We start from the raw sequence: 26,486 nt of genomic DNA, 5'->3' as shown, positions 1-26,486 counted from the left end.
AATTTTAGTTTTCTGCCTTTTATAAATAATCCATAGAGATATTACGCAATTTTTAAGCATAAGATTTAAGTAGTTTTTAATTTATGTACATTTTAATCGTGTAAAAACAATGCAATTTTAATTTGATCAAAATGTGTTCTAACATTTTCATCATTCTAGTATTTTTAATTTTACTTTTATTTATTAAACATATGAAATAATTACGTAGTTTTTAATAATGTTTGTGCAAGTTTTAATTTATGTTAATTTTTCCTAACATTATTAAAATATTCTGATGAACAAAATCTTTGCTACAAGAATTTAAAATATTACCATATTCAAAGTGCAACGAATAATTCTTTCTCTTCAGTGAAACTAAAGATAAGCAATAGTAAATATAAAGTATCTAAGATCTTCAAAAAGTTTAATTTCTCTGATTATGCAGATTAAAATAAAACCTTACTCATAACATTATTATACATGATGTAAATTTATTTATTAGGAAGTGTATATATTAGTATAAAAGAAGCATCCTTAAATATTTTCTGTACATTTTTTTAAGTACTATTAACTTTATCTACATATACATTTACATTCAATATAATGATAATTTGAACATGAAAACACGAAAATTCGATATCTTTCTGTGATATCAAATATGATTGGAGTTGACAAGAAGTAAAAATCTAGAATTAGTTATTTTAAATAGTTAATTCATTTTGTTCAGAAAGATTTTCTCCAACAAGACAGTACTAATAAATCAACCGAATTATAATTTGTATATGATTTTAAAGAATTTAAATTATCTTTTTTTTTTGGGACATTATTTTCGTAAGAAAAGGTACGAATAAATTTATATTTTGCAGTAATAAATAACAGCATTTAGTGGTATCAGTGTTACGTCCGTAGAAAATGCATGTTCATCAGGCAAATGTTAAGAATATCTATGTATATTCAAGTAGTTTCTGTAAAATGATCGAGTAATTTGTTAATTATTTAGTAAACTTAGGATAATGTAAATTTTATCCCTAGTGCGAATGCATCTTGGACAAAGGCGCCATTGGAAGCCATTGATTTAATTTCCTTACAGTTCCAAAAATAGGGGAACATAAACAAACATAAACATCAAAGTTTTCGATCAGAGTTTCGCCTCTGTAAAACTACTCTGTAATACCAACGTAATAGCTGTGAAATTAACTTAGTTTACACTATATCGTACACCGTATCTCCAACATATACTGTTTTGACAGTTCAAGCGGATCAGCATATCAATAAAATGGGTAAGGTGAAAGACATAAGCACAGATGAAGATATGGGTGTAGGTACGGTTTTCTACATACTGCGTGATTAATATTCATGTAACGAAATAATGATCGAATTTATTAATTCGCTCTTTTAATTTTGTCGTTGAGGTTAGTAAGTGCTTTCGAGATAGTCAACTCGGTGACGCGACTACAGCGCCAAATAATCATAATGGCACTTCGTGAAAATATGTTTTCGCGGAAAATTTAAAAATCCAAACATGTATTTATGTTCGGTTTTAATTATTTTCTTCTGATTTAACTGAGTATGCATCCTTCACCTTTTAGAAACTAATGAAGTGTCGCCACAAAAAAGGCATAAAAAGCATAAGCATAAGAAGCATAAGAAGAAGAAACCAACACACAATGAAAGTGATAGCTTTAATGATACTGCTGTCGAAACAGAGAAGAAGAAAACATTTAGAGTTAAAATGAAAAAGGATGATGATAAAAGGTAAACAAAACATAAATTTAAAACAATGATATTGAAATGTATCATTTAGTAATAAACTTTCATTCAATATCAACTTGAATTATGTTGTAGTTCTGAAAAGCCTCGCGAAAAAGTGCTGAAATCATCTAATCTCAGTGTCGCAGGTTCAAGTACTGCTCCATCGCCAAAAGCTACAACAAAGAAAAAAGTACCAAAAAGTAATAAAGGTAAAGAGAGTGGTACTAGTAGTGAGGAGGAACGATGGCTCGATGCAATAGAATCTGGGAAACTGGAGGAGGTATATAAATAAGCATAAGTAATATTAATTGAAGCTAATTAATATATACATTTTTTGAGGTATTAAAAGAGATGTATATACCTATAAGGATCAACAATTAACCACTTTAATATTGTGTTGTAGGTTGACGATGAATTGAAAAAGATCAAACCAAAGGATCCAAAATTAATGACAGCTCGCCAAAGAGCTATGTTCGAAAGAAAGACTGATACAGAACCAAATCCAGGTGTAGAACAACTTATGTCTTTACCAACTGGATACAAAGAAAAAGTTATGACGGCTGAAGCCATACAAAAGGCTGCTCTTAAATCTTTAAAAAGAAAACAACTTGCCGACGAGAAAAGGGAAAAAGATAAGGTACCTTAATCATAACAGATTTGAATTTTCGTGAATTAAAATTTTTCTCTCGTGTTTAGAAAAAAACAATGGAAAGATTATTGAAGAAGCAAGAGTCTAAAGCTTCTAAAGTTATTAGTAAAGGAAAACCTTCCAGAAGACAAGTTCCTTTAGTTACATATCGTTTAACACTAGAAAGAAGTTCAATATCTTTACCACCGGGAGAAAATTTTCCATTGCAGCCTACAAAAGGGTGTGTAGAAATGATTAAAAATTTTAACTAAGCTTGCAAAAACATGTTGACCCTATCTCTTGTTAATTAACAGTATTAGAAAATGTTTGTGTTACTTTGTTATATTTTGTCTTTCAGGAAAGACCCTCCAAGCAAAGTCCTTTGCGGCGTAAATCAATGCAGAAATCCGAAAAAATATTCATGTTCAAAAACTGGAGTACCGCTGTGCAGTTTAGAGTGTTATAAAACTAATTTAGCAATATCTACATGAATGTAGCATATGTCAATAGTTACATTCTACTGTCTTTCACTGTTGTAGACTTGCTTTATTCAAGATCTAAACACAACTATTAATTTATTTATTTTGATGTTCATTTATTACTGCTATTAACAATTGAACTAATTTAATGTGTCAATATTTGTTCCCATTTTACATCGTTCTTAAGTTCACAGAAGAATCGATCAAAGGAATTTTGTTTCCTTCATACAAACTTAGGACACAACAAAGTTCCAAGTACATAACGGAAATTTATAGTAAAAAAAGTGACTGGCATTGTTGATCCTAGACAAATTTTTTCAAGTAGAAAAGAGTCATAGTTTATCTCAGTTATGTGTCCAAACTTGACCCCATCAATGCAATACATATTGGAGTCTTGCGTGTATATTATCATTGAATTCCTTGGAAAAAGAAAAGGAAGAGGAAAACAGAATGTATTATATATGGAAAAAATTAAAAATTAAATTAAGTAAAAACCATTGTCTCTAGATTCAGTCATTAATTGATGGCTGCTTTGTAAATACTTTTGTACATGCAATTATCTGTACATTTTTACATAAATAGATAATTACGTTGTTGCGGTATTTTTTTAACGTGATACCATTACATTCAGGCTGGTGAGTGAATGTACTTTTGAAATAAAACGAAAGGAAAAGATTGTGTAACGTTTATTTGCCATTTACGAAACCGGGTGCCGATTTCGTTAAGCCATCGCTAAAATTTGCTAATAGCGATTACGTGAACATTACATTTTGTCTTCCGTCAAAAGGAAAAAAAAAAAACGACCGAATCTGCATCAAATGCAACTTGCGTAACTAGGACTAGCCTAGGCCTTGCTTTCACCAAGCAAGATCGGTTCATCCAAGTCGTCGTTTGATCGTGAACCGCGTAACATCGCAGTGTTCGCATTTTCGGGTCGTCGCAGCCTCGTATTTCGCGATGGCAACTCTGAGATCAGTATAAATTAACAAATTTTGTTCGTACATAGATTCTATTTTTAATTAAAATGTCGCGGTTCGAAAATTTCACAGTTATTGTTATTCTCTTAATTTCGTTAAAAAGTTCGAGATCTCAAACACGGGGTGAGGAAATTAATTTGTCTCCTTCTGACTCACTAGTCCTCAAAGTTTCGAACATTTACAGTTAGCGCGAAACTACAGGTGTTCAACTTGGCGCACTTGTTTTACAAGTGCATTGACCTCGACGCCGTTAGAAAAGAAATGTGCTCGAAAAGATACGATCGTGAAAATTAAAGTGAATCGAAGTTTTGCCTGTTCCGAATAATACGCCGGTCGAGAACACGTTACGCGATTTACTGTTACATGATTAACCCTCTGCGATCCTAAGTCGAGCGAGGTTTAGCAAGAGTATACTGAAATCAAAAAATTCGGACTGCAAGGGTTAACGAAATGTAATTGGTCTTTTACGGGACGAATGATATAATCAAGGAAATAAAGTTAATTTTTAACGATACGTTAGCAAACAAAAAATAGAATCTATATTTGTAGATATAGTTATATTTGATAAATATAGTATCTTTCATATTTTTTTTCAAGATTTTTATATTTCTATTGCACTGTTGCACAGTTTACGAATCTTCGAGAGGTGTCGAGCATGTTGAGGTGTTATATTTATTAAACAATTAAAACTGTTACTCGAAGATGTGAGAATTTTCGATAATGACAGTTGTAAATTAATTTTCTTTGTGTATTTGAAAATCAGATGGCCAGTCTCACGAATGCCTGCGCCCTTGCGCCAAGGAGGATTCTTCGGAAAAGTTATGCCGCTACGAATTCTTCGTCAGCGAATTGCCTACCACGATCAGGTGAGATGAAAATCCAAAAACTCATCGCTGCGTTTTGTGTAACGTTGCACTCCCAAAAATAAATAACAACCGTCCAAAAAATTCTCCGATATCAATATTAAAATGTATCGTTGAACGATAATTCAATAATTGGCACTAAAAATTAATTACATGCTCGTCTTCCATCAATTAGTGTAAATAAAATAACTGGAAACGTGTACGATATCTTAACACTAACAACCACTTTATTTAGACAAAAATGTACAACTTGGAAGGAAGTGTTACGAAGTATATTAAAAGCCTTATTCGTTTCCTCAAATTAAGCATTGTACTTAAGGATTAAGTATTGAAACACTGGAATTAATATCAGCAGATAAAGTTTTAAAGATCTTTGAATAGTACTATTATAATTCAAATAACTCTTATTCAATTACGTGTTAATTATCTCGCGATTCAACGTCTGTTTATTTTGATAAAGTTTATAGTATTCTGTTTATTTTGAGATAAAGAGGAACAGTGCGTACGAAATCTAAATACAATGCGCAAGTTCCTAATAAAGGAAATTCGGTTAAAATACCAAAATATTCCCGCGTTAGTCTCATAATAATGGAATTTCGAATGTAATCCACGAGGTAACGGTTGACACACTTGGTTATAAAGTGCATCTTGGATTTTTACGGTTTCTAACAGGTTCCTACAGTACTACAGACACGTTTACGTGCACTATAGACAGTAAGGCTATATAAAATCATTACATAGCATACATACTCTGTGCGATAGGCGATCATGGAATACGGCGATTCTTTTCATGGTCAAGTTCGAGAAACAATCGTTGGGTCGGAATGGTATATAATATCATAATTCGGTGTTAAACGATCGATTACGCAATCCCGTTTTTATCCATAAGGATATTAATCAATTTCACAACTAGAAATTTATAATAAAAGGGACATTCTTTTCGTATCTGTATTTATAGATAAAGATAGACTCATTCCTTTATTTACACGGTTCTCAAAGTAACGGATTTTTCCAAAAATAAAACCTGTTAAAAACAAAAATTCATGTTGTGCACATAGTTATACAATCATTCTGTAGGGTCGTTTACTTCTTAACACTGAAATAAAACCCATAACTGCAATCAAATTTAGTTTCTAAATGAGAAATAAAATGAAACATTTTTTAAGTAACGCGTCCCAGACAATTATCATTGAACTTGATTATAGCAAGAAACAAAATGGTCTTTCAAATACCCGTTCTATGTTTCGTGTTATTTTTACTGTTACAGTATTCGTAATGAATCCAAAATCGAGGACGAGTCGGTGATTCGCAAAACGAGAAGCTTTCTAGGGATCAATGGAAGGAGTCCAGGACCTCAAATAGAGGTAATCGAATATTTCGAAATTTAATATTCAACTTTTAAGATAGCTTTACTCAGGGCCGGCGCAAGGCAGGTTCAGCGCGTTCGCCGGAACCCGGCTCCGCGTTTTAAAAGGCCCCGCGGTCTACGAAAATTACTGAATTAAAAGGTACCGATTTTGATTATCTTTTTACAGACTGATGAAACCATTAACAAATGGAAGCAATTTTTGCTGAGATGCAAGACATTTTTTTAGTAGCGATGATTAAATCGAAAGGAGTGACAAAAATCGTCAAAGTATTATTGTTTAATATTCATCTTATAAAAAATATATAGCATTTGTAAATAAATAATTCCTCGTTGTAAAATTCAAGTGCAGGATTTGAATGTGAATTCAGGCCCCGCAACATTTTTGAACCCGACCCCGCAAAAGGTCACGCCGGCCCTGGTTTTACTTCTGCAAAGAAACTACATAAATATTTGAATGCGGTTACACTGCGAGCGATTTCGCACTTATCGCTATTGTCAGGGGCTAGTTCTACAGTTACTAGCGCACCGATATAATTTAGATGCTCCCTTCTAATTATTATAAATGAAAAAGCTGCCAAATTTCTTTATCAATTTTTTTTTTTTTTTTTTCAAAAATTGTATGGCATCGGTTATTATTAGTATTTTATTTGTTAATTTCTTAGATATAGAAAAGCCTTTCGATCATTCTTTAGATTAATTTTAATTTGTTATCGATAAGTTATCTCTCAATTTTCAGATCTGTCTTGGGGACACGATAGAGCTACTTTTGTATAATAGATTAGGCTCCCAGGAATTTTCTTTACACTGGCATGGATTGCAACAAAGAGGCACCGCTCATATGGACGGTGTGCCGATGATCACGCAATGCTCGATACTACCATTTGGCGGTTTTCGATACAATCTAAAACCGGAAACTACTGGCACATACATGTACTATGCACATTTAGGTAAGTAAATCTTGTTTTTACAATAAACAAACAAGTGGATTAAGGGGGTATCATGAATTAGGAGGACTAAAAAAAGCGGTTTTTCATGAATTTTTTTAGAATGGAAAAGAATAATTAATTCCATCGAACTTTTTATCCTATTTTCATACATATTTGAGTAGCCTGTAGACATTTTTTCAACAAGAAATGTTCAAATTGAGTCGACTGCGACGCACATTTGTAGAGCAGCTCACAATTAAAACCTCCTATCGCCGGGAAAGATGCAGGTCGTAATTTTGGTTTGACACAAAAAAACCAAAAGAAATTTTCATTTTCATACATTTTTCATCTATGTGAACTAAGAAAATTCATACAAAAAAAATTTTAAACAACTTTTTTATCGAGTTAAAGTGATTTTTTTCACCCAAAGAACTTGTTCTTTTTTTTTAAACTTACAGTAATTTCACATTTCACCATTTTTGCCGGTTTTTCTTAGTTCACATAGAAGAAAAATGTATGAAAATGAACGTTTCTTTTGGTTTTTTTGTGTCAAACCAAAATTACGACCTGCATCTTTCCCGCCGATAGAAGGTTTTAATTGTGAGGTGTTCTACAAATGTGCGTCACAGTCGACTCAATTTGAATATTTCTTGTTGAAAAAATGTCTACAGGCTACTCAAATATGTATGAAAATAAGATAAAAAGTTCGATAGAATAATTTATTTTTTCCATCCTAAAAAAATTCACGAAACCCGCTTTTTTTAGACCTTTAGATTTTTAGACCTAATTCAGGATACCCTTAAAGAAATATTCCCAGATAGCACCGGACGTAACAGGGACGTTCACAAGACGTTTAGGGGACGTTTGCAGGTACATAAGACGTCCTTGTACTATCTGGATGCAGTTCCATTGTTAATCTCTGTAGCAATATAACGAAAACAAAGAAAGTGAGCATAAAAATACTCCAAATTGAATGAACCATTGAACGTTACAAGGAGCTTTGAATTTATTATATTTTTCACTGAAATTGCAATTTAATTTTTCCATTGAAGTATGAGTATATATTATATGTTATATGCTATTACATTATATATTATTTTATATATTATTTATTATATATTATATGAGTATATATTATTTTACAAATGTTTGTGTTAGTAATACTTTCGTTTAATTTAAATAACACTCATACTTTAGTTGGTAAAGTTATTAGTTCATTCGAAAGCATTTGACTACCGTTGCTCTCTTTTAACCGAATATGCACTCGTGATAAGTTGAGTATAAAATATAATAAATTAGAAACGAAACTCAATACAAATTATTCTACCGCTATTTTATTTTTACCGTTTCAATAATTCCAAGTAATTCATTAGAGGTTGTTTCTTCGAATTTCGTCCGAATTGGTTTCAAATTTACCGCGTCGTAGAACGACTTCTACTTCCTGCGGTAGAAGTAAAATCAAAGTAGATCAATAATCTTGCAACCGCGTAGAAGTTAGGTTACGTGTTAACTTCCTCTTCTCCCAGTGCTTGAAGGGAAGTATGACACCCAACAATCGTCTGAAGTGTCATTTTTACGAATAACTATGTTTAAACTAGCTTCCTGTTGTGTTAGTGTGAAATATCCTAGTTCGGTAATCAGGAAAAGGAAAAGTAGAATGAAACGTAAGAGGAAATCTCCATCGACTGTAAACGTTCAGGTACTTTCAAACAATTTTGTTAAATACATGCGAAAATGATAAAGAAAGAGTATTATATAAATTATTTACTACTTCACCGTCTACTACAATTTTGTCGGAAGTTTTGTTTTATTTCTTTTCCTCTTTTTGTAAAAAGTAAGTTGAAGTACCAGTAAATTAATGAAAAATGTGTATCGTAATTTGGTTAGCTTGTTCGGAACTAAATTTATTTTTAATTAAAAATAGACGTTTATGAACAAGTTGGATGTTAACTTAAATGCTTTCAATTTCGTTCGAATAGCGAAAAGTAAAATGGCCTATGGCAAGATCTCGAAAAAGTAGAAGTATGAATTTGGACGAAATTCATTTCAATTTAAGTTGAAATTGTATCATAAATAGTGGTAGGAACTTGTGATATAAAAATTAGTATAAAAAATCGTTCTAAATGCTGGACGATGAATGGAATTGTTTTGTATGAACATATATATCTTCCTATACATATATAGGAACGCGATACCTACAATACTTTCGAACGTTTCGAGGCGCGCCTTACATAGTCAACCAAAATAAGATTAAGCTAGATTAATAGAATTGAAAGAATATACACGTTGACTTTTAAGGTGGCTTGAACAACGAATTTACACCTAACGAAGAGGTGTATCAATTTTGTCATCTAAAATTGCAGTGGCTGCGTTAATAAACGCAAATTAAGGCTAGATATTTATTAATTCTAAATAACGAGTAATATTGAACGTCAGGTATCGTGCGCATGCGTGTACGTAAAAATGAGTGCTCTCGTTTTCATAGGTGTACTTACAAAGTATACTCACGTATACAAAATATATTACGACGACAATTTTATTCAATGATTCGAATAAAAATGTTATTCGTCATTTGATATTCTCATTATTCCTGCAAAAGCAATTTAGGGATAATTATATAATAATTGTAAGCAGGGGAAATCTTTATTAATTTATTATATCTTTATTATTTATCATATTTATTATAATTTATTTATTATTATTTCAAATATCTAAAATCGTACTTTCATTAGTATATCTATAACGCAAATAAAATATACAGTGGGTGTAGAAAGTATTCGTACACCGATCAATTTCCAAAAAAAACTGTCTAAAATTGTAATTTATTAACTTATTTTTTATAAACAACGACATTTTACATATTGAACTATGCATTAGCTCTAAAAATACAATGATCTGTACATTGTATCATTTGATATTAATCTTAATCTAATTTCGCAGTCACTGCTTACATGATTATTCATAATTACCTGTATAACAATTATCAGCATATATTATCTGTAAAACAATTATGTATAAAGTATGACTACGTACAAAGTGATTAACACTAACATTGCTTTCGCACGTTTAACATATCGAAGTATCATATGTATTCGACAAATGCCATTAGGTGAATCTCGCGTAGCCGGTTCTGATTCTTGAAAGATTACTTAAAATAAATTGTATCGAATGAAAGTTGCACCTTGATTTTGTTGTTGATTTCAAGGACGAAAAGTCATTCATCGTCGAGATGGAAATAATCGTGCGATAATCGTCTATGAAACTTTCCATTAATCACAGGAATAACAAAACGATCATAGGACGGAATTATTAGTTTCGCAGCAAGCCGACGGTGTGTACGGGTCGTTGACAGTTCGAGGACCACAAGATGACCCCAGCTTGGAAAGGATGCTTCTCTTGTCATCAAGGCCACCAACTCTGCTGTCGCGGCATTCGCACCTACATCCACCCACGCCGACCGAACTCCTCTTGAACGGCCAGGTACTGATTTATCCAATTAGACGATAACGAAGGCGTCGAAAGGGTACACAAACAAATAATTTATGAAGTAAACAAGTGAACACGATAATTTCGATTTTCTTATGCAACGAGTAGGTTACCGATGATAAACTTTGAATGCACAACTTGCACGTGTACCAGATGAAAATCCAGTTCGTACGAACAATTGGACATAAAGGAATTGTTAAATTATATTGTAAGCAAATTATAGGTACGAACTATGACGGTTTATAGAACTCGTTGAAGTAAACGAAAAAGTCTAATTGTTAAGGAACATGCAGTCAGTTCGTAATTTCTATGTCTGTTTAGGAAATTTGTCTAAATTAAATGATAGGTTTGATGTTTCTAAATGAATTTTTTATTATAAATATATATAAATATATATATAAAGTTTATTCGTATACGTATTAGATACATTTTTTCATTAGATACTGAGGGTACGAATACTTATGAGACTAACCTGAAAGTTTCAAAGTATTCAACTTTTTCATTTGTTCACTTAAAGTCAATGGATCAACTAAGAATTCGTTAAGTTGACTTCATTGGTCATAATAGAGAGTAACTTAAATCATTTGTATTGTTTTTCGTATTCCATTTCTAGCATTGTTTTTCATTTGTACGTTAATTATACTTTTTGTAATTATCCTTGTTTACGTTCGCTAAAAGATTGTGGTCTTTATTTTAAAAAGCTGTGAGTCTGAGAAAAATGTAGTTTTGTTTATAATTCTTGTTTATATTCATTCTAATTTATAAATAAACATCTGTGTAACCATCACGTCTCTTAAATTGGAATAATGGCCATAATGAAAGTTGAAAGAGATTGTTATTTCGTTATATTGTATATAACGTATAACAATTATTCTTGTGTAAATACGATTCGTTTTCACAATTTTACCACCACGTTAATTTCATACTACTGGATATACCTACATATACCTACACGGATAAAAGAAACTTTCTTGAATAAATTGTGTTCTATTTTTTAATTAAATTTAACTTTATATCGAGGTAAATTACAATTAGTTTAATATTGATTCAACACGTGAAGTATGTTATGCGTATGAGGTGAGTGAATAATTTTGTAAGTAATTTTATTGTGATCCAGGTGTATACAAATTTTAGAAGTTTAAATACTCCTTTATAAATTTATTTTAATTTAAAAAATATGACACGATTGATGACAATTAAGTATAAATTTAATACATTAATTATAATAAAGAATGTTTGAATTTCTTTGAAAATTTTGGTACATCTCAATAACAATAAAATTACTTACAAAAATATCTATCCACTTCTCTCACAAAATATTATTATCGTTAATTTTAAGTATCACTGCATAGTACTTTTCCACCATTCCAAATACTTGTGCAAGACGACGGCGGTTTGCTTCCCACAAATTTGCAAATGTTGTGATTACGAAACGTAACTTTTATAGAGAAATATTCAAAGAATTTGAGAAACGAGTGCATGGCTGCGGGGTTCGTTCGCGCAATGTTGCGTAAAACAGATCATGTCGACGGTACAGAAAACTTCCTCTCGATTCATGAAAGTGCTGAACACAAACTTTACGTATGTACGGAAACTGTTGGACATTGAACAGGACCTCAGGGGTTGTAGCTATGTTTTACTGTAGCTACAGTACGGGTTTAGCGATCCCGAGATACCCGAGCTATAAGGGGGCCAGTGGACCCCATCAAACCACTGACATCCCTATCGGGGATTTCAGAGAATAAAGAGAAATATACAAGCAATTGCAAGTATACAGGGTGTCTACGTATAAGTTCGGACATACGCAGAGTGTCAATTCTACAACAAATTTCCAACAAAAAATTACTCTTAGACATTTTCTTTGTGTCGCATAATTCTCGAGTATGTATCTATAGAATTTTCGTTTTTAGAGACTATTTAATCGGAATCAACCTCGGTGTACCGGTAAATGATATGGAGATTGGAACACGATCGATTTCACAAAGCAAAATATCGATGTTTTCGGCGCAGGAGAACCGATAAGTTTTGATTTAGGAGGCGGGCATTTTGAACGCTTTTCTGCATTTAAACGTCATTTTTTCCCTCAAATACCACTGTAAAATTTTTCTGTTACTATACTATATTGAAAAGTTGAGACTTCGAGGAAGTTTTTCCCGAAGAGTGCCCGCCGAACAGCTATGTCTTTGAAACCGAAAAACGAATACAGAAACAGTCAAATTTTTTTAAATATTCACAATGTGAAGTTTGACCTAATTTTTCACTTTTTAAATCTAATAAATGTTCGTTTTGGATCAGAGAGATGGGAAATTTAACCTTCTTTCGAACGGTATACTTGGTTTTAAGTTTGCACTGTAATTTGATGGAGTTATGGCCGTTCAAAGAGCGTCAAGTCGAAAACGCAGAATAAATATTAAAAGTGAAAATACTCGAGAATAATGCGACACAAAGAAAATGTCTTAAGAGTAATTTTTGGTTGGAAATTTGTTGTAGAATTGACACCCTGCGTATGTCCGAACTTATACGTAGACACCCTGTATGCAAGGCAATACAAAGCAAGAATTTAATAAATGTAAAGAATGATAGAAAGACTTACCAACCCACACGATAGTGTAAAGCCTGTGCGCGATCTAATGTTAGATGTATTAAAGTCTAAAACTTTAAAGACTTCCCACCACCCTTATAATCGGTAAACAAATAAACATCGAAAGGACTTTTTCTTTTAGAGTAATGGAACGATCCTGAAAGTCGATCATGGAGGACAATATCTGTTACGACTCATCAATGCCAATGCTTACAATTGTCCCGTTCGATTATCCATCTCGGGACACGAGTTTCGAATAGTGGCTGCCGATGGTAATGCTGTTCAATCGGTGATCGCCAAAGAGATCGTTTCGTTTCCAGGTACGTTCGGCTCCTTTTTATTTCGTCGTACAGTTTAGCGACCATTGTATGTACAAAAATCGCTATGCGCGTAACATATACGATCATGCACGTGCAAGTTGTACGCGTACATACATTGTTGCGCAAAACGTCTCGTCTGAGATTTTATGCGTCAGCTTCGTTTCGCTTTCGTACGTGCAGTTGCGCTCCGACAATGCAGAGCACGAGATTGAGTGAAAGCGAGCTGGCCGAAGAAAAATTGCTATTGAAAGGGACTGGACGAAGCGTAACAAAATTAAATTGATACGTGTGGAATAGACGGTCGAAAAATTTCTACCTCGCGTGGAAATTGACTATTACTTGAAAGTATTTCGTCATTTGCTACTTGTACGTTTGATAACCCTTCGCTGCACAATTTCTTAAAATGTAATCAAACATGTTGCGAACCAAACACTATGGAAAAATAATTTAAAAAATTTGTCTAATTAACTTTTTGTTTAGTTTATCTCAACACCTACTGTTACATTAAACTAATGTTGATTATTCCATGTCTATGTATAAAATTACATTATAATACTCGTGGTAATATTAATTACCATTTAAATTTATTTCAAAAATTGTGGAAGTGGAAGTAGTGATATAACACGATATTCTTACTCGTCGTGAAATAAATAAATTGAACTTATCGTGTATTCAATGCAGTGTCATGATTACATTCTATAGTGTTCGATCTTAACAATTATTGTGAAAATAACAGACCAAGCAAGAGATCAGAGGATTATAAATTAAAGGAAGAAAGCATAACGAGAAGACGACAGAACATAAAAGGAATTAAAACTAAGGATGAAGAAAAATAAAATACGCACGACACTACGACGAGTCATAAAATTATAGCCACAGCGAAAGAATTTTAGTATTTTTTAATAGTAAATTCCAATATAAATGCAAAAAATTGAAATCCATACATCATCTTATTTCTTGTACAGTTCCAATCATTTTCTGACTCGCTGTAATGGAGGGAGGAAACTGCAGAAAAGGGACAAAGAAACGCGGGAAGACGATAGAAACGGCAAGAACATGGAAATTATAATTAGCACGAAAGACAAATAACACGCGGAAGAAAAATTAATAGGGGGAAAAGGGAGAGAAGTGGACAAAAGTAGAAACCGTAGCCGACGAAAAGAACGAAAAAAGAATGAAACGAGGCGCAAGGTCATTCGGTAAACAAAGAGGAAGGGAACGCAAAGTAAAGATGCCCATCGGAGAAGGAATACGAAAGGGAAAGGAGAAGAGAAAGGGCGGGGGAAGAGCGAACAACGGTTGGTCGAAGGAGAGGGAACACGAAAGGATGAAACTGCTTGGCGCTCATACACAGAGATGCCAGGTTCAGGACGAGTTACAGAGAATTTCCCTCTCCACGTGCAAACTAACACCGAGCTGGGTGCACGTGATCTCGGCACTTCGGGCAACTTCGGGTAGTTGAGAAAGAAGGCGAACGCGAGTCTTTCCTTCTCACTTTCTACATAGCTGTTAGCCGTCTACTTTTGTAGATCGAGAGATGGGCAAAATTCTGATCTATTTTCTTAATTTATCTACATAAAAAAATTAAATTTGAATATAAACCTTCTTTAAGACAATAAGTAAGCTTTAAAAAGCCGAATATACGAGCAAATAATTTGACATTCTAAAAGTACTATTTTATTAGAAATTTTATTAAAAATTTTTAGCCTTTCTAATGTTGACTATCTACATTTTTGAACGTTTTTTTTCAGACCATAATTCTGAACACCGAAGGCTTAAGAAATAGCGTGTGCTAATATCCCATAATCGTATTAGCGACACGGTCGCGAAAGTATGTACAGCAATGTGAATGCATCGATTAAAGAAGTAACAGAAGGATAACGTTTAACTTTCATAAAATATTTCAGGAAAGGAAGGGGCTCCTCAAACTAATTACATACAGCGAGTCAAGAAAGTACAGTTTATATACATACTCAATGTTTCCAAGATAACTGTCTGAAAAGAAGTAGTGTATTAGCGGAATACAAGTATACATTTGGTGCTTCATCATACCCAGATATAGTATGTTGACTTAGAAACATTAATAATATACTATTCGAATATAGTAAGTGTAGAAATTAATTGTGTGCCTTTCTAAGGTAAATTTACCATTTATTTGTCAAGAAAAACCATACAACTTTTAATTTTCCCTCAGTCACACATTTCAAGAAAAAACATGTGGAATTCATTGCTATGTTGATACTGTAATGTAAGAAAATGGCGGGTATATACATCTGTTTAAGTTACAGTTACAAATAATTAAATGTAAAGGGATTTACATTTTGTACTTATGTTTTGTACTTTACAACGAAAAAACATATCGAATGAACACCAAAACGACTAGAAGCGATTCTTGAGGCTACAGTAATCCATAAAAAATATGTAATATGCTAAAAATACTTTCTGAACTACAAACGTTTTTATTTATTTTTTTTTTTAATTATTAACATTCCTAAGTCAACGTATTGTGTCTGTATCTCGAAGAACCAAAACACATAGATTATACTAACGTACTACTTTACAGATCATCTTCGAAACGAGTACGCAAATACTTTTTTGACCCACTGTAGCTCGAGGTCCTACGAAGTCTAGATTCGTTGCTGGAAGGAAAGGCTCGGCTCGCAGTTTGCCTTCTTCGTCAGGTTCCCGAAGGTGGCCGAAGTTGTCGTGGCTCGCGTGCACGCGGCCCCGTGCGTCGGTATGTGTACGGAGAGGGGGGAAAATTGTCTGCGACCCGCGTCTACAATCTGGCATCACTGCTCATACGTTCAGCGATGCGGCGTGCACGGTGGGTTGACTCGTTCGCGCAGACTCGGGCGTCTTCGTGTTCTCGCCGGGTTTCCGCAAAGGGAAATAAAGAAAGGAAGGCGACCAAGCGCGCGCGGGTCTCGCGCAAAAATCATTAAAACGCGTGCTCGATTCGCGGCTGCGGCGTCGTTGTCGGCTCGTAGTCTACGATTTATTAGTGGGTACACGAGGCGTACCCACCCGCCTCGCTCTGGCTACCCACCGGCCGGCTGCATAATACGACACCGTCCGTCCGTTTTCTCTCCGTCTTTCCTCCGCGATTCCTTGAAAGAACATCACTGGCCGCCACACTACCACGCGCGGCCCGTCCGACTCCGCCGTTTTCCGTTTCCATGTCGAACTACGACGTCTGGAACGAGCTAGAAACGAACGACACGCGCTTAACCATGGAGTGGACCCGCGACAAGACCCTCGAGCTGCTGCGCGAGTATCAACAACGACGCGTTCTCTGGGACTGGAATGCCCGCGGTTATCGCGATCGTGCGAAACGTAAACGCGCCATCCAGGAGCTCGCCGAGATCCTCTGTTGCAACACCCTCGAAATCGAGAAGAAAATCACGAATCTCAAGTGCCAGTACTCGAGGGAGGTGCACAAAATACAGAACAGCCGCGAAGCTGCCACCGGGCCCGACGATGTTTACGTGTCCAAGTGGTTCGCGTTCAAGGCGATGCAGTTCCTGCAGTTCGGCACACGCAGATATAGCAAACGAAAGAAGGTACGCGAGACGCTATTGTGCATACCAGAGACAGGGGAGAAGTTTACTCGAGCAATAGGCGACGAATAAAAACAACGCGTGCCGATCGATTCCTGACAATTCCTTGGTCGTTTATTGTGAAATAAACATTTCTTTTACGAGTTGACAGGGATTGTAGATGTCGGAGGTGATTAAATTAAATAAGACTCTTAGCATCCAGCAATGGCTTCGTCTTCTTATCGTCGATGTAGCATACAGATAAACATTATTACGTTTTATCTGATCCGTACGTCGTGTGAAACCGGAATATTCTATAAGGGAGAACGAAACGTTGGAGAGATGTATTTGTGGGTGTGGAAAGAAACGAGAAGGAATTCTGAAACTTTGTTTATCGGTTAGCATGCTCGTGTTTCGTATAAGTAGACGGCAGATTTTATGCATTTACAGTACAGTACAACAGAAAACGTACAATATAATACAATAATATTAATATCATGTTTTGTATAAGTATACTAACTTTTGGTTAAGTTTAGCATACATATATTTGTGATATAAATGCGTAAAGTCCGTAGTTTACATATCAGCTATGATCTAATGAAAACCTAGCCATTGTCGATACTTTCACTCTTATTTAATTTCATCCCGTAAGTAAAATTCTAACTATTCGAATCGAATCGCGGTCCGTTGCTCGTTGTTCGAAATTTTTATTTAAACGAGGGTCTTTGCCCGTCTCTGGTGTTCGTGCAGCGTCGCAAGAGAAACCCAGTTGCGACGGATAACTCGTTTCCACGTGCCGCATTCGACTCGCAGGAATGCGATGCAAGCCCGATTGTTTTAAATTACTTGTGCCGGGGGATCTAATTCTGTGGAAACTCGCTGGAACGTTTGTCCTTTCGTTTTAACAAACGTAAGTAGACCGAACGTCGCTGTTCCTGCCGCCTTCCTTTCTCCCGATCATATGGAGGCCAAGCATACATGAACCGGGCGTAATTGGCCAACCGATTTCGGAGAAAGACCATTGTGTCTGAACGCGTTTCGTGGAAAACGAACCTTCTCGCTTTGAACGATGCGTCGCGTCGCTTGCAGGGATTATACATATGTGTTTCCTCGACTCGTAGCGACGCGTCACGCTCGGCCAACGCTTAATTGCTTTTCGCGATTATTTTTCATCTCGCCGGTGCGGTATTTTCGAATCGATCTCATAACATGCCCGATTCGTGCACCCGTGCGCCACTCGTTTGACGACATTCGTCTGTTTTCATCGTTCTCGCTTACTTTTTCTCGCGATCCGCGCCTCTTTTTGTTTGATCCTCTCTCCGTCCCGTGCTCTTTGTTCGTTTGACGCCGAGTGCCTTTGTCTCCGTTTTCTCCTCTCTCTTTCCATTGAAACTTCCTCCCGTCGTTTCTCTTATTAACCCCAACGTGAATCCGCGTCTGGATGCAGTGAAGATCGTTCCTTATTTTCAACGCATAATTTATTAAACGACAGTGATTCGATTTGTTTTATTTGTTTTACTAGCCTCGAAAAGTAGTTTGTATAAAGGAAAACAAGCAAGGAATTTTGCAATAACAACGTAAATCGAAAGTAGCGTGTACACGTAAGGAATAAATTATATCGACGCATTACTCTGACCACATGCTGCATCGTCTTTACAATGCTTTTCTAACGCTTCGTACGAAAATGGAGTCTTGCGAACTCGCGGTTCGACGCGCGCAGATACGCATATCGTCTTTCGATCTCTGCGTATCTTTCACCTTTCTTCTCTACGTTGCAGCTAAAATTTAATCTCATTGTTTGTTTATTTTCTATTCGTTGGGTGTAGCGATAGATAATATATTCAAAGTGCGATAACGTAAAATGCGATATTTTTTTATGTCTTTCGCAACTGTTGTAAAATTGCGCAATTTTAACCCTTTGCGTTCAACGAAAATTTGCTTAGAGGGAACTAGTACTTTAGACTTATTACGGAAAACGTAAAATGATTTTATTCGCCAATTAATATTAGGTGTGTGCAAATTAATTCTGTGCCTTTATACTCGGTCATTTATAAGTCTAGATTAAATGGAAATATTTAATTGTCATTTTACTATTATATATTAAATTACTAATCTTCTGGGATCTCGACCTAATTTATAGTATAATAAATGTATACACGTATTGCATAAAGTAAGTCTTAACCTGATTATCGTTACAACGTATGTATATGTATGTATACACAAAGTTTGGTAGCCATACCTTTTGGCTTATTATAATAATAATTATTATTATTCAAACAGATTACACAACTGTGTGTTACAAGTGTACTTGTTAATTACAAGTAATTGTACAAGAATAACAATAAGCAACATTTGGTGGCTACTAAAGTTCATATAGATGCATTGCAATGGCCATCAGCTTGAGAACTTAAGTTATGTGTATACATATATTCTAATAGAGATTAAATTGAGGATTTAGAAGATTCTAAATTCGTACTTTAATGTTCCAAAATGACGACTAGGTATATCTGTTTAAATTAGAGTTATAAATTATTTAATACAGAGACACAGAATTAATTTCTACGCCTGACATATAAAAAATATTATATATTCATATTTTGTGTATCTTTCCATCTTGAAAGACGAACATTTTTAACGTCAAGTTCTGTATTTTTTATGTAATTGGCCTCGTCTTGTAACAGTGTAATGTTAAGTTCATCCTCTATTTTTGAAAGCGATATTCTGACATGATTGTTGAATTTAAGCTAATATGAATTTCAGATAAAAAAAATCTGATATTTTTAGCTGTACCATTTTACACTTCTTAAGGGAGTACTCTTTTTTTATATATATATATATATATATAAGTCAAAGAATAGATTTTTGTTATATTCCTGTACCTTAAGATTTTTAATATATTTATAACAAATTATATTACAATTTTTTTTTATATTAAGAAATTGCGAAAGAAATTGAATAGGACAGTTATAAATTAAACAAAATCTTGTACATACTAATATAAACATGAAAATTGCCTCGAAATTGGTTAAAAAAAAAAAGAGCACCCTTTAAAAGAATATAGTTTCTTCTAGCTTATGCCAGTCATTATGCTATCAACGGTTCGAGATTTAACGTAATTTTGATTAACATAAATAAAAATTGTCGCTAGTCAGTCGCCACACGAGTTGCCGCGTAAAGTCCAATGAAAATCTGTAAAATCCGTGTGTCGCCTCTCGGGCGCAAAGGGTTAAAAATAGACCGTGGCTTGTTTATATTACAACGCGTGGCGAGATGATCCGTGTACTTTTTCTTAATTAAGCGTGAATCTGATACATGCAGGCATTGTTATTTGGGGGAAAATGTGCGCTCGTGAAAGTTCCAACGCGGAATTTCCCCTTAGATCGAAATACGCGATTAATTCCGCGTCGTGTGAACGGACTATAGTAGATTGAATCGTGATTCGATTCGATTGTGTTTATATGCCGAGTAATCACGATCGTCGGGATTGCAGAGTTTTCTCTGCAACGCTGAAGTTCTATAGGCAAATTTAATTTGAAGGAAACTGGGTACAGCCTGCGCGATAAAAAGCTAATAATATTATTTTGAAAGATATAACGATTTTTAAAATTTGGTTCTTTTTGAATTTGGGTGGACCTGCTCATAACTTCATTGCCAGGTGATGTTAAAGAAAAATGCCGAGAAGAAAGGAAGAGGATGAATGGTTCAAGGAGATTGTATATTTGCAGGTACATATTTTGTTATAAATGCAATAGTGCGTTTGCATTCGATAATTGAATTCCTTTTTTTGTAAATAAAAATACAAATCCTTTTTCTTCATAAATTGAATCCTTTCGTCAGTCTGGTTAAAAAACTATTGAGCTAAAGTGCTACAACATCAATAATTCATGAAAGATTTTAAGCAATTGTCTTGATTAAAAATAATGGTTGAAAACTTCTTCGTTACATTCTACACATTTTGTACAATGCTTTTTAATTTTCATTACTAAATGAAAGTGATCTCTAGTTACTGTAGAATGTAATAGGGAATCATTGGAGCATCTTATTCAATGACGACAATTATGTAAAAAAACGTCAAGAATTTAATCTATGCGAAAAGATATGCATTCGCGTTAGAAAAAAAAAATGCAATTATCGAATGCACATGCACCATTGCATTCATAAGAAAAATGTGGTCCAGCGAATATAGTACTTATCGAACCATTCATTTTCTTCCTTTAACATTTTTCTCCGGTAGCATTGGTAATGAAGTTATGATTTGTTACACTTACTTGGTCCACCCTGTACAGTAAAGTCGTAGGTAATTATAGATTTTTACCTTTTGACCTTTGCGTGTAGTCTATATCAGAATAAATTCGCGGAAAGAGAAAACTTATTAAGCTTTAAGAGGGAGGTATTAACAATGCTTGAAAAAAATATTGAAAGAATACTTCATTCAATTCGTTATTATTACTCTCATATATCCAAGTCATCGCATCAAATTCCATGATTTATTTCCCACAATCCTCTCCAAAGATGTAAAGCAAAACAGAGGGCAACATTTGTTTGCACTTTCAAATCGAGGGCACCTCAAAGTTGTATTCAGCAACAGTCGGAAAAGTAAAATAAATCATATCGAACATTGTGAACAATAAATGTCTGAAAGCTAACACAAGCATTGCACCTTAAAAGACCGAATGCCTCTGTGAAGGATTCCAAAGCACCTGGGTTTCGCTCGCGTTTACACGTACCATTACAATGGGGTTCACCGACGCCTAACACGAAGTAAAATGTCTTATTCCCGCAGAAAGTCGAGGAAGAGTCACCGAAGTTGCAGGAGGAGTACATAGTTAGTGACATCGATCCTGAGAGCATAACGTTTATAGACTGTAACGAGGAAACGAACGGCTCGGGAACTGGTTCCTTCAACGCCTCGTTGAGCGAGGACGCCGAGGAGTCGTCATCGTCGAGCTTGAAGGCGTTGAAACTTTACAATGGCTCGCTGCAAGATCACAACAGCCCCATCGGCGACTTGGACGAGTCCGGCCAAACGAACTTCGAGGTCCCGTCGAATGAACGGAAACGGACGAAAGAGGAGTTCGCGAAATTCGCCGAGAGCATCGCCGTCCAATTGGCGGAGATCCCGGATTCTTACTCGAGGTCCGTCGCGAAGCTCAGGATTAATCAAATCCTTTTCGAAGCGGAGATCGGCGTTTACGCGCAAACGCGTCGCTAACAAGTGCAATTAAGGGACACTCCGACGCTTCGATTGGTAGCTCCGCGGCTCACATTCCAATGCTCAGAACGAACGACGATTACCGTGGTGAAATGTATCAGCCACGGAAATTGTGTACTATTCGCGGTACGATTTCCCCGTACGACTTTTCGAGAAATTAACTGAATGAAAATACCATGAGAATCACCGTTTGCGTTGATGTAAGAGCTTTCTTGACAAGCTAGACGCTTCGAGCATTTTTCGTACAACATTATCGAGCTCTCGATACTTTATCTACCGGCTAAGTCTGCTGAAATACTGTCTATATGTTTATTTCGAAATTAAAAAGTATACACTAACACTTCAATGTATGCATGCCATTAATTTTTAACTGTTTTCGTCTGTAATTACACCTAGTATAACTGAAAACTCTAAAACATTATCATTGTACTGCTCGAATCAACTAACTTGTCAAGAAGATGGACTCGGATGATCACTACTAACGTTGGCATGGAAATAGTTTATAAAACGGAAAAATTGAAAAGAGAAAAAATTGTTCCGTTTTAATTGAAATGAATAAGTAATATTAATTAGCGCGCCGCGACGACAGTAGGTGCAAATATGTGTTGTAACGTTATGAAAATAATCTGTAATAGCTGAAATTGGTTGGTCGTGTTATAATGCAGAACCGATTTTAACAGCACTTCCAATTTTACCATAGGACCATAGTTGATTTTTAAATTAAAGTTGATCGAGAAGTGACAATACGATGTTTGCCACCGATTAATGATTACTAGACTGCGGATCATTATGCGTTTATAGAAAATTTGAATGTGCAAGAAACTACAAAATGCAAACGATATGGAAGAATATAAAAAAGATTGAAAGTAAAGTTCATATTATAATATCTGCAGAATAAAATAAATTCCTATTTAGGTTCAATTTTTGTAGGCACATTTAAAAAGATTTTATTTTGCATAAAAATCCACAGTCTAACGATTACCAAGACGATGGAATCATTGAACATGTAAACATTGGCAGAAACTTGTTTAAACGTAAAGGGATTCTCATTTTCCATGGTCCAGTTACTCGAGTAAAAGAACGATGTCCCTGAAGTGGCGCATCAATCATCGTACGTACTATGTAGTCATAGAATGTTATGCAAAGCTTAAAATCAATGATCGATAGTCTTAACGAAAGTTAAAGGTGTGAGATTTTAGACGGAACGCGTTGAAAAGTTTAACCGAATTGCATATTTGTCCTTCCTCGAGGCGCGAAACTTCAACGATAAGATCCAAACGATGAAGTATGAAAGATTGCGAGTTATCGTAGCTCATTGTGTGACGTAATTTACGATCTGCATTTGTAAATTTAAATAGCGGAATACCATTTACTGTACCGCTCGTTATAAAGTAAGAAAACTGTTTACACTTAATATTATATTTTTTTGATAATTGTACACAATTGGAACTCTTCCTGGGAGATAATTGTTCAAGGCCCCAGGAACAAAATTAAAAATTACTGTAAACAAAAGACAAACAAAACAAATACTCTACGTACGTTTAAGATTATTGCGTGGAATCAAAAGTGCTAAAGAAATCTTTCTCGAAGTGGTCTTTCATGTTTATGTGCGTTGCTTGCAAGAGTACGTGAACCCTTCGAGTATTATAGATTCCAAAAGTTTTCAAAAATTTGGTAATTAATTTGTGCCAATTCTTTACGTTTCAGTTGTATGATAATGTATTTGCCTCGTATGTTCTTGCGTACGATGAAATCCGCGTTACGTTATGGAAGCTGTGAGGGAGTCATGTATATACCGTAAATGCGTTGATTATTTCAAAATCTGTAGGAGGAAAGGGAGATGTTGAATTATCTTTAAATTCACGAATGCCTTTTACGTATCGAAAAGACCTCGAAATGCACGTAACGGTTCTAATCGTAAGCTTCGATTCACGAGAAAGACTGTATTTTAAAGGGCACTGTTTTCCCGTAATCTTATTTGTTTACCCACGGTGACACTAATCGAATATTTTTTAAGTGGTCTATTGTCGGTACTTGTGTACAATTGTTGAATGAGGTGTTACTCATATTCGATAGAAATAGCGAATATGTGATTTTTAGATGTAAAATACGCAAAATGTCGGTGTCATTTGAGCCAGTTTTAACGGGAAATGATTCACGCGGTATAGTGGTAAACCTTTTTGACGAGTACTGTTCGAATACATTTGACGAAAATTCAATGTAACAATTGGAGAGAGAATTCGTATCTTTTCGTACAATTTTTATTGTAGTACCATACAATACTCTAATTTTATTATTTTATTTTATCCGCCTTAATTAAAATACAGTGTGACTGAGTTCCTAGAACAAATATCGTTTCTCACTTGTAAAGTATTAAAATTGAGGTGTATGCTTTGATGATCGTATTTTTTTTTTTTTTTTTTTTTTTATTTTTACAAAAATAGTCTTGAATGATCTTAGTTTACCGATTGTAAGTTAATTATTAATTATTAACTTGCCGATTAATTTTATCAAACGAAGTTTCGTGAGATTAGCTCTCTAATAACATCGTTCGTCATTTGTGTCTGGTACAATCCGCCTCAACGGTGACTTAGATTATAAGTATTTCATTGGTATTGTTTCAGGGCTTTAAATAGTAGACTTAGTAAGCTGTATAAATGGCGAACTATTTTTTATCAAAACAAATTCCCTCCGTAAAGACAAAGAATATGTCTTCTTAAATCATTTATCTTTGGTTCGTAAAAAGACTGTGTCGTATTTCATATCATGAACATTAGGTCTTCCTTTAATAGTTATGTAGTGTATACACATGATTTATCAATCTCCGGTGCATGTCTTTATAATGTTATTCATTGTTGTTCCTGATTCTGCGATAATTTTATATTTTTGTATTATCATTTCTAAAGTCTTCACTTGCGATTATTAAAGACTAAGGTATATACTTTAAAGTAATCTACTTAAATATTTTGTTCTTTACGATACATCTCTACTACGTAAGTTTCTTCTTCTTTTTTTTTTAATTTTCATTAAACAAAATTGGTCCTAAGACCAACATCACATGTGTACTACTTTTTTTCTTCTGAACGACCCCTGTCTTAAAATTGAATACAAACCTAATCTATTGTACATTGTATATCGAAATGTACAGTCTGTACACGAAATTTGACGGTTTATCGTGTGTTAATTAATCTTTAACGCGTTGTTTCGTTGTTGTTCCTTGAATTTGAATAGATAGGTCATAGGTAACGATATAATTTTGAAAATTAAAGTTGTCGAAATCGCGGTGTAACTGTCGTTAATGTTGACAGTTGATAGATACGATATTCATAAAAATAAGTAATAAAAAAAATATATAATTAGATCTTATATTCGATTTTAATGGTCACAACACCGAGCTCGACGAAAACTGATAAACCGTAATTGGATATTTATAACGATTTATAGTAAGTATTAATGGTAACCTGTATTCCCAATTATGAGTTCTGAACAAATACACAAGTCTCTGTACAAAAGAAAGCATCAACCGCAGAAAATGTTAGTCGAGAGAATAGTATGTGGTATTTCGAATACGGGTCAGTATGAGTTAAACTGCGACCGCTGCCTTGATATCCCTAGTCTCAACTCTTCTTCCTATAGATTGTAATTACGATATTAATACTGGCGTATCGATAAACTTCATTGGTTTTGTTAGTATAAAAGTTTCTTGTAAAAAAAGAAAAAAGACGTATAGCGGTAACATTATCTAAGATTTAACTGGGAAAATCAAGGTGATCATTAAAAGTTTATCTTATTATCGTATGTGCAACTTTATTCTTCTAATGTACGTGCTCATACGTAACTACGAATCAAATTAATGAATGCATTTTGCAGGTGGACACGCACGTTCGCAAAGTGACACGAAAAATGTTGATTACAAAATCATGAATCAGCTATCTCGATGAATATTGTATTCAATAAGTTAACATTATAAAATCTCGGTTTTTAGTACAACGATAACTTGAACAAAAATTACAAACTTGAGAAGAATTATATACGTATAGACATGGTCGAGCAAATATATTTTTTTTTCACAATATGTTCCCACACTTCTTGTATTCGTTTACATATTATTTTGTAACGTTATGCGATATACAACGTACATTTGACTTTGTATAATTTTGTTGAATAAAATGGCTAGCGTAAGCGTTTTTACGGATGCCCTTACTTTTCCCATTATTGCAATATTATAAATGAACTGTTTCAAATATAAATTGTTACTTATATTTTATTTTGACTTTATTGAACAACATAGAGTTGATTTAATGGTTATGAGTTTGTATAATCTTCTTCAGGCGTAATCAATCTTGCAAAAAACGATGAAATACAAACTGAAATT

At 34.4% G+C, this 26,486-nt stretch overlaps 3 protein-coding genes across 4 annotated transcripts in view; all 3 read left to right on the top strand.

Moving 5' to 3' along the window:
- The first annotated feature begins 131 nt into the window (after positions 1 to 131).
- LOC128881009 (INO80 complex subunit B) lies at positions 132 to 3,431 on the top strand. 2 transcript variants are annotated; one of them, XM_054131645.1, is made up of 6 exons: positions 132 to 1,301; positions 1,569 to 1,734; positions 1,825 to 2,011; positions 2,135 to 2,368; positions 2,428 to 2,600; positions 2,718 to 3,431. In XM_054131645.1, exons 1-6 carry the CDS (start codon positions 1,256 to 1,258, stop codon positions 2,848 to 2,850), a joined length of 939 nt encoding a protein of 312 aa, XP_053987620.1. In that variant the 5' UTR covers positions 132 to 1,255; the 3' UTR covers positions 2,851 to 3,431. The 2 variants fall into 2 exon arrangements, with proteins under 2 accessions (XP_053987620.1, XP_053987621.1); XM_054131646.1 differs by having other exon boundaries at positions 821 to 1,259.
- A 431-nt stretch (positions 3,432 to 3,862) lies between these two features.
- LOC128881170 (uncharacterized) overlaps positions 3,863 to 26,486 on the top strand; it is a 24,786-nt gene continuing 2,162 nt past the window's right edge. The window contains exons 1-6 of the mRNA XM_054131951.1: positions 3,863 to 3,938; positions 4,579 to 4,681; positions 5,946 to 6,042; positions 6,784 to 6,994; positions 10,287 to 10,453; positions 13,183 to 13,360. Coding sequence (XP_053987926.1) covers positions 3,863 to 3,938; positions 4,579 to 4,681; positions 5,946 to 6,042; positions 6,784 to 6,994; positions 10,287 to 10,453; positions 13,183 to 13,360 — 832 coding nt within the window. The remainder of the gene's footprint in view (positions 3,939 to 4,578; positions 4,682 to 5,945; positions 6,043 to 6,783; positions 6,995 to 10,286; positions 10,454 to 13,182; positions 13,361 to 26,486) is intronic.
- LOC128881590 (uncharacterized) lies at positions 15,252 to 25,168 on the top strand. The gene is made up of 2 exons (XM_054132798.1): positions 15,252 to 16,923; positions 21,683 to 25,168. The coding sequence occupies exons 1-2, from the start codon at positions 16,540 to 16,542 to the stop codon at positions 22,109 to 22,111; spliced, it is 813 nt and encodes a 270-aa protein (XP_053988773.1). The 5' UTR covers positions 15,252 to 16,539; the 3' UTR covers positions 22,112 to 25,168.

The sequence above is a fragment of the Hylaeus volcanicus genome, chromosome 8, assembly GCF_026283585.1.
Source record: "Hylaeus volcanicus isolate JK05 chromosome 8, UHH_iyHylVolc1.0_haploid, whole genome shotgun sequence".
Taxonomy (NCBI): Eukaryota; Metazoa; Arthropoda; class Insecta; order Hymenoptera; family Colletidae; genus Hylaeus; species Hylaeus volcanicus.
This window is presented reverse-complemented; position numbering and strand designations above follow the sequence as displayed.

What these genes read in the sequence shown, in the direction of transcription:
- LOC128881009 (XM_054131645.1), top strand. Translation starts at nt 1,256, where the DNA reads ATGGGTAAGGTGAAAGACATAAGCACAGATGAAGATATGGGTGTAG. An exon ending in AGAAAAGGGAAAAAGATAAG is followed by an intron (nt 2,369 to 2,427) that starts GTACCTTAATCA and finishes TCTCGTGTTTAG; the next exon opens with AAAAAAACAATGGAAAGATT. An exon ending in CCATTGCAGCCTACAAAAGG is followed by an intron (nt 2,601 to 2,717) that starts GTGTGTAGAAAT and finishes TTTGTCTTTCAG; the next exon opens with GAAAGACCCTCCAAGCAAAG.
- LOC128881590 (XM_054132798.1), top strand. Translation starts at nt 16,540, where the DNA reads ATGTCGAACTACGACGTCTGGAACGAGCTAGAAACGAACGACACGCGC. An exon ending in GATATAGCAAACGAAAGAAG is followed by an intron (nt 16,924 to 21,682) that starts GTACGCGAGACG and finishes TTATTCCCGCAG; the next exon opens with AAAGTCGAGGAAGAGTCACC.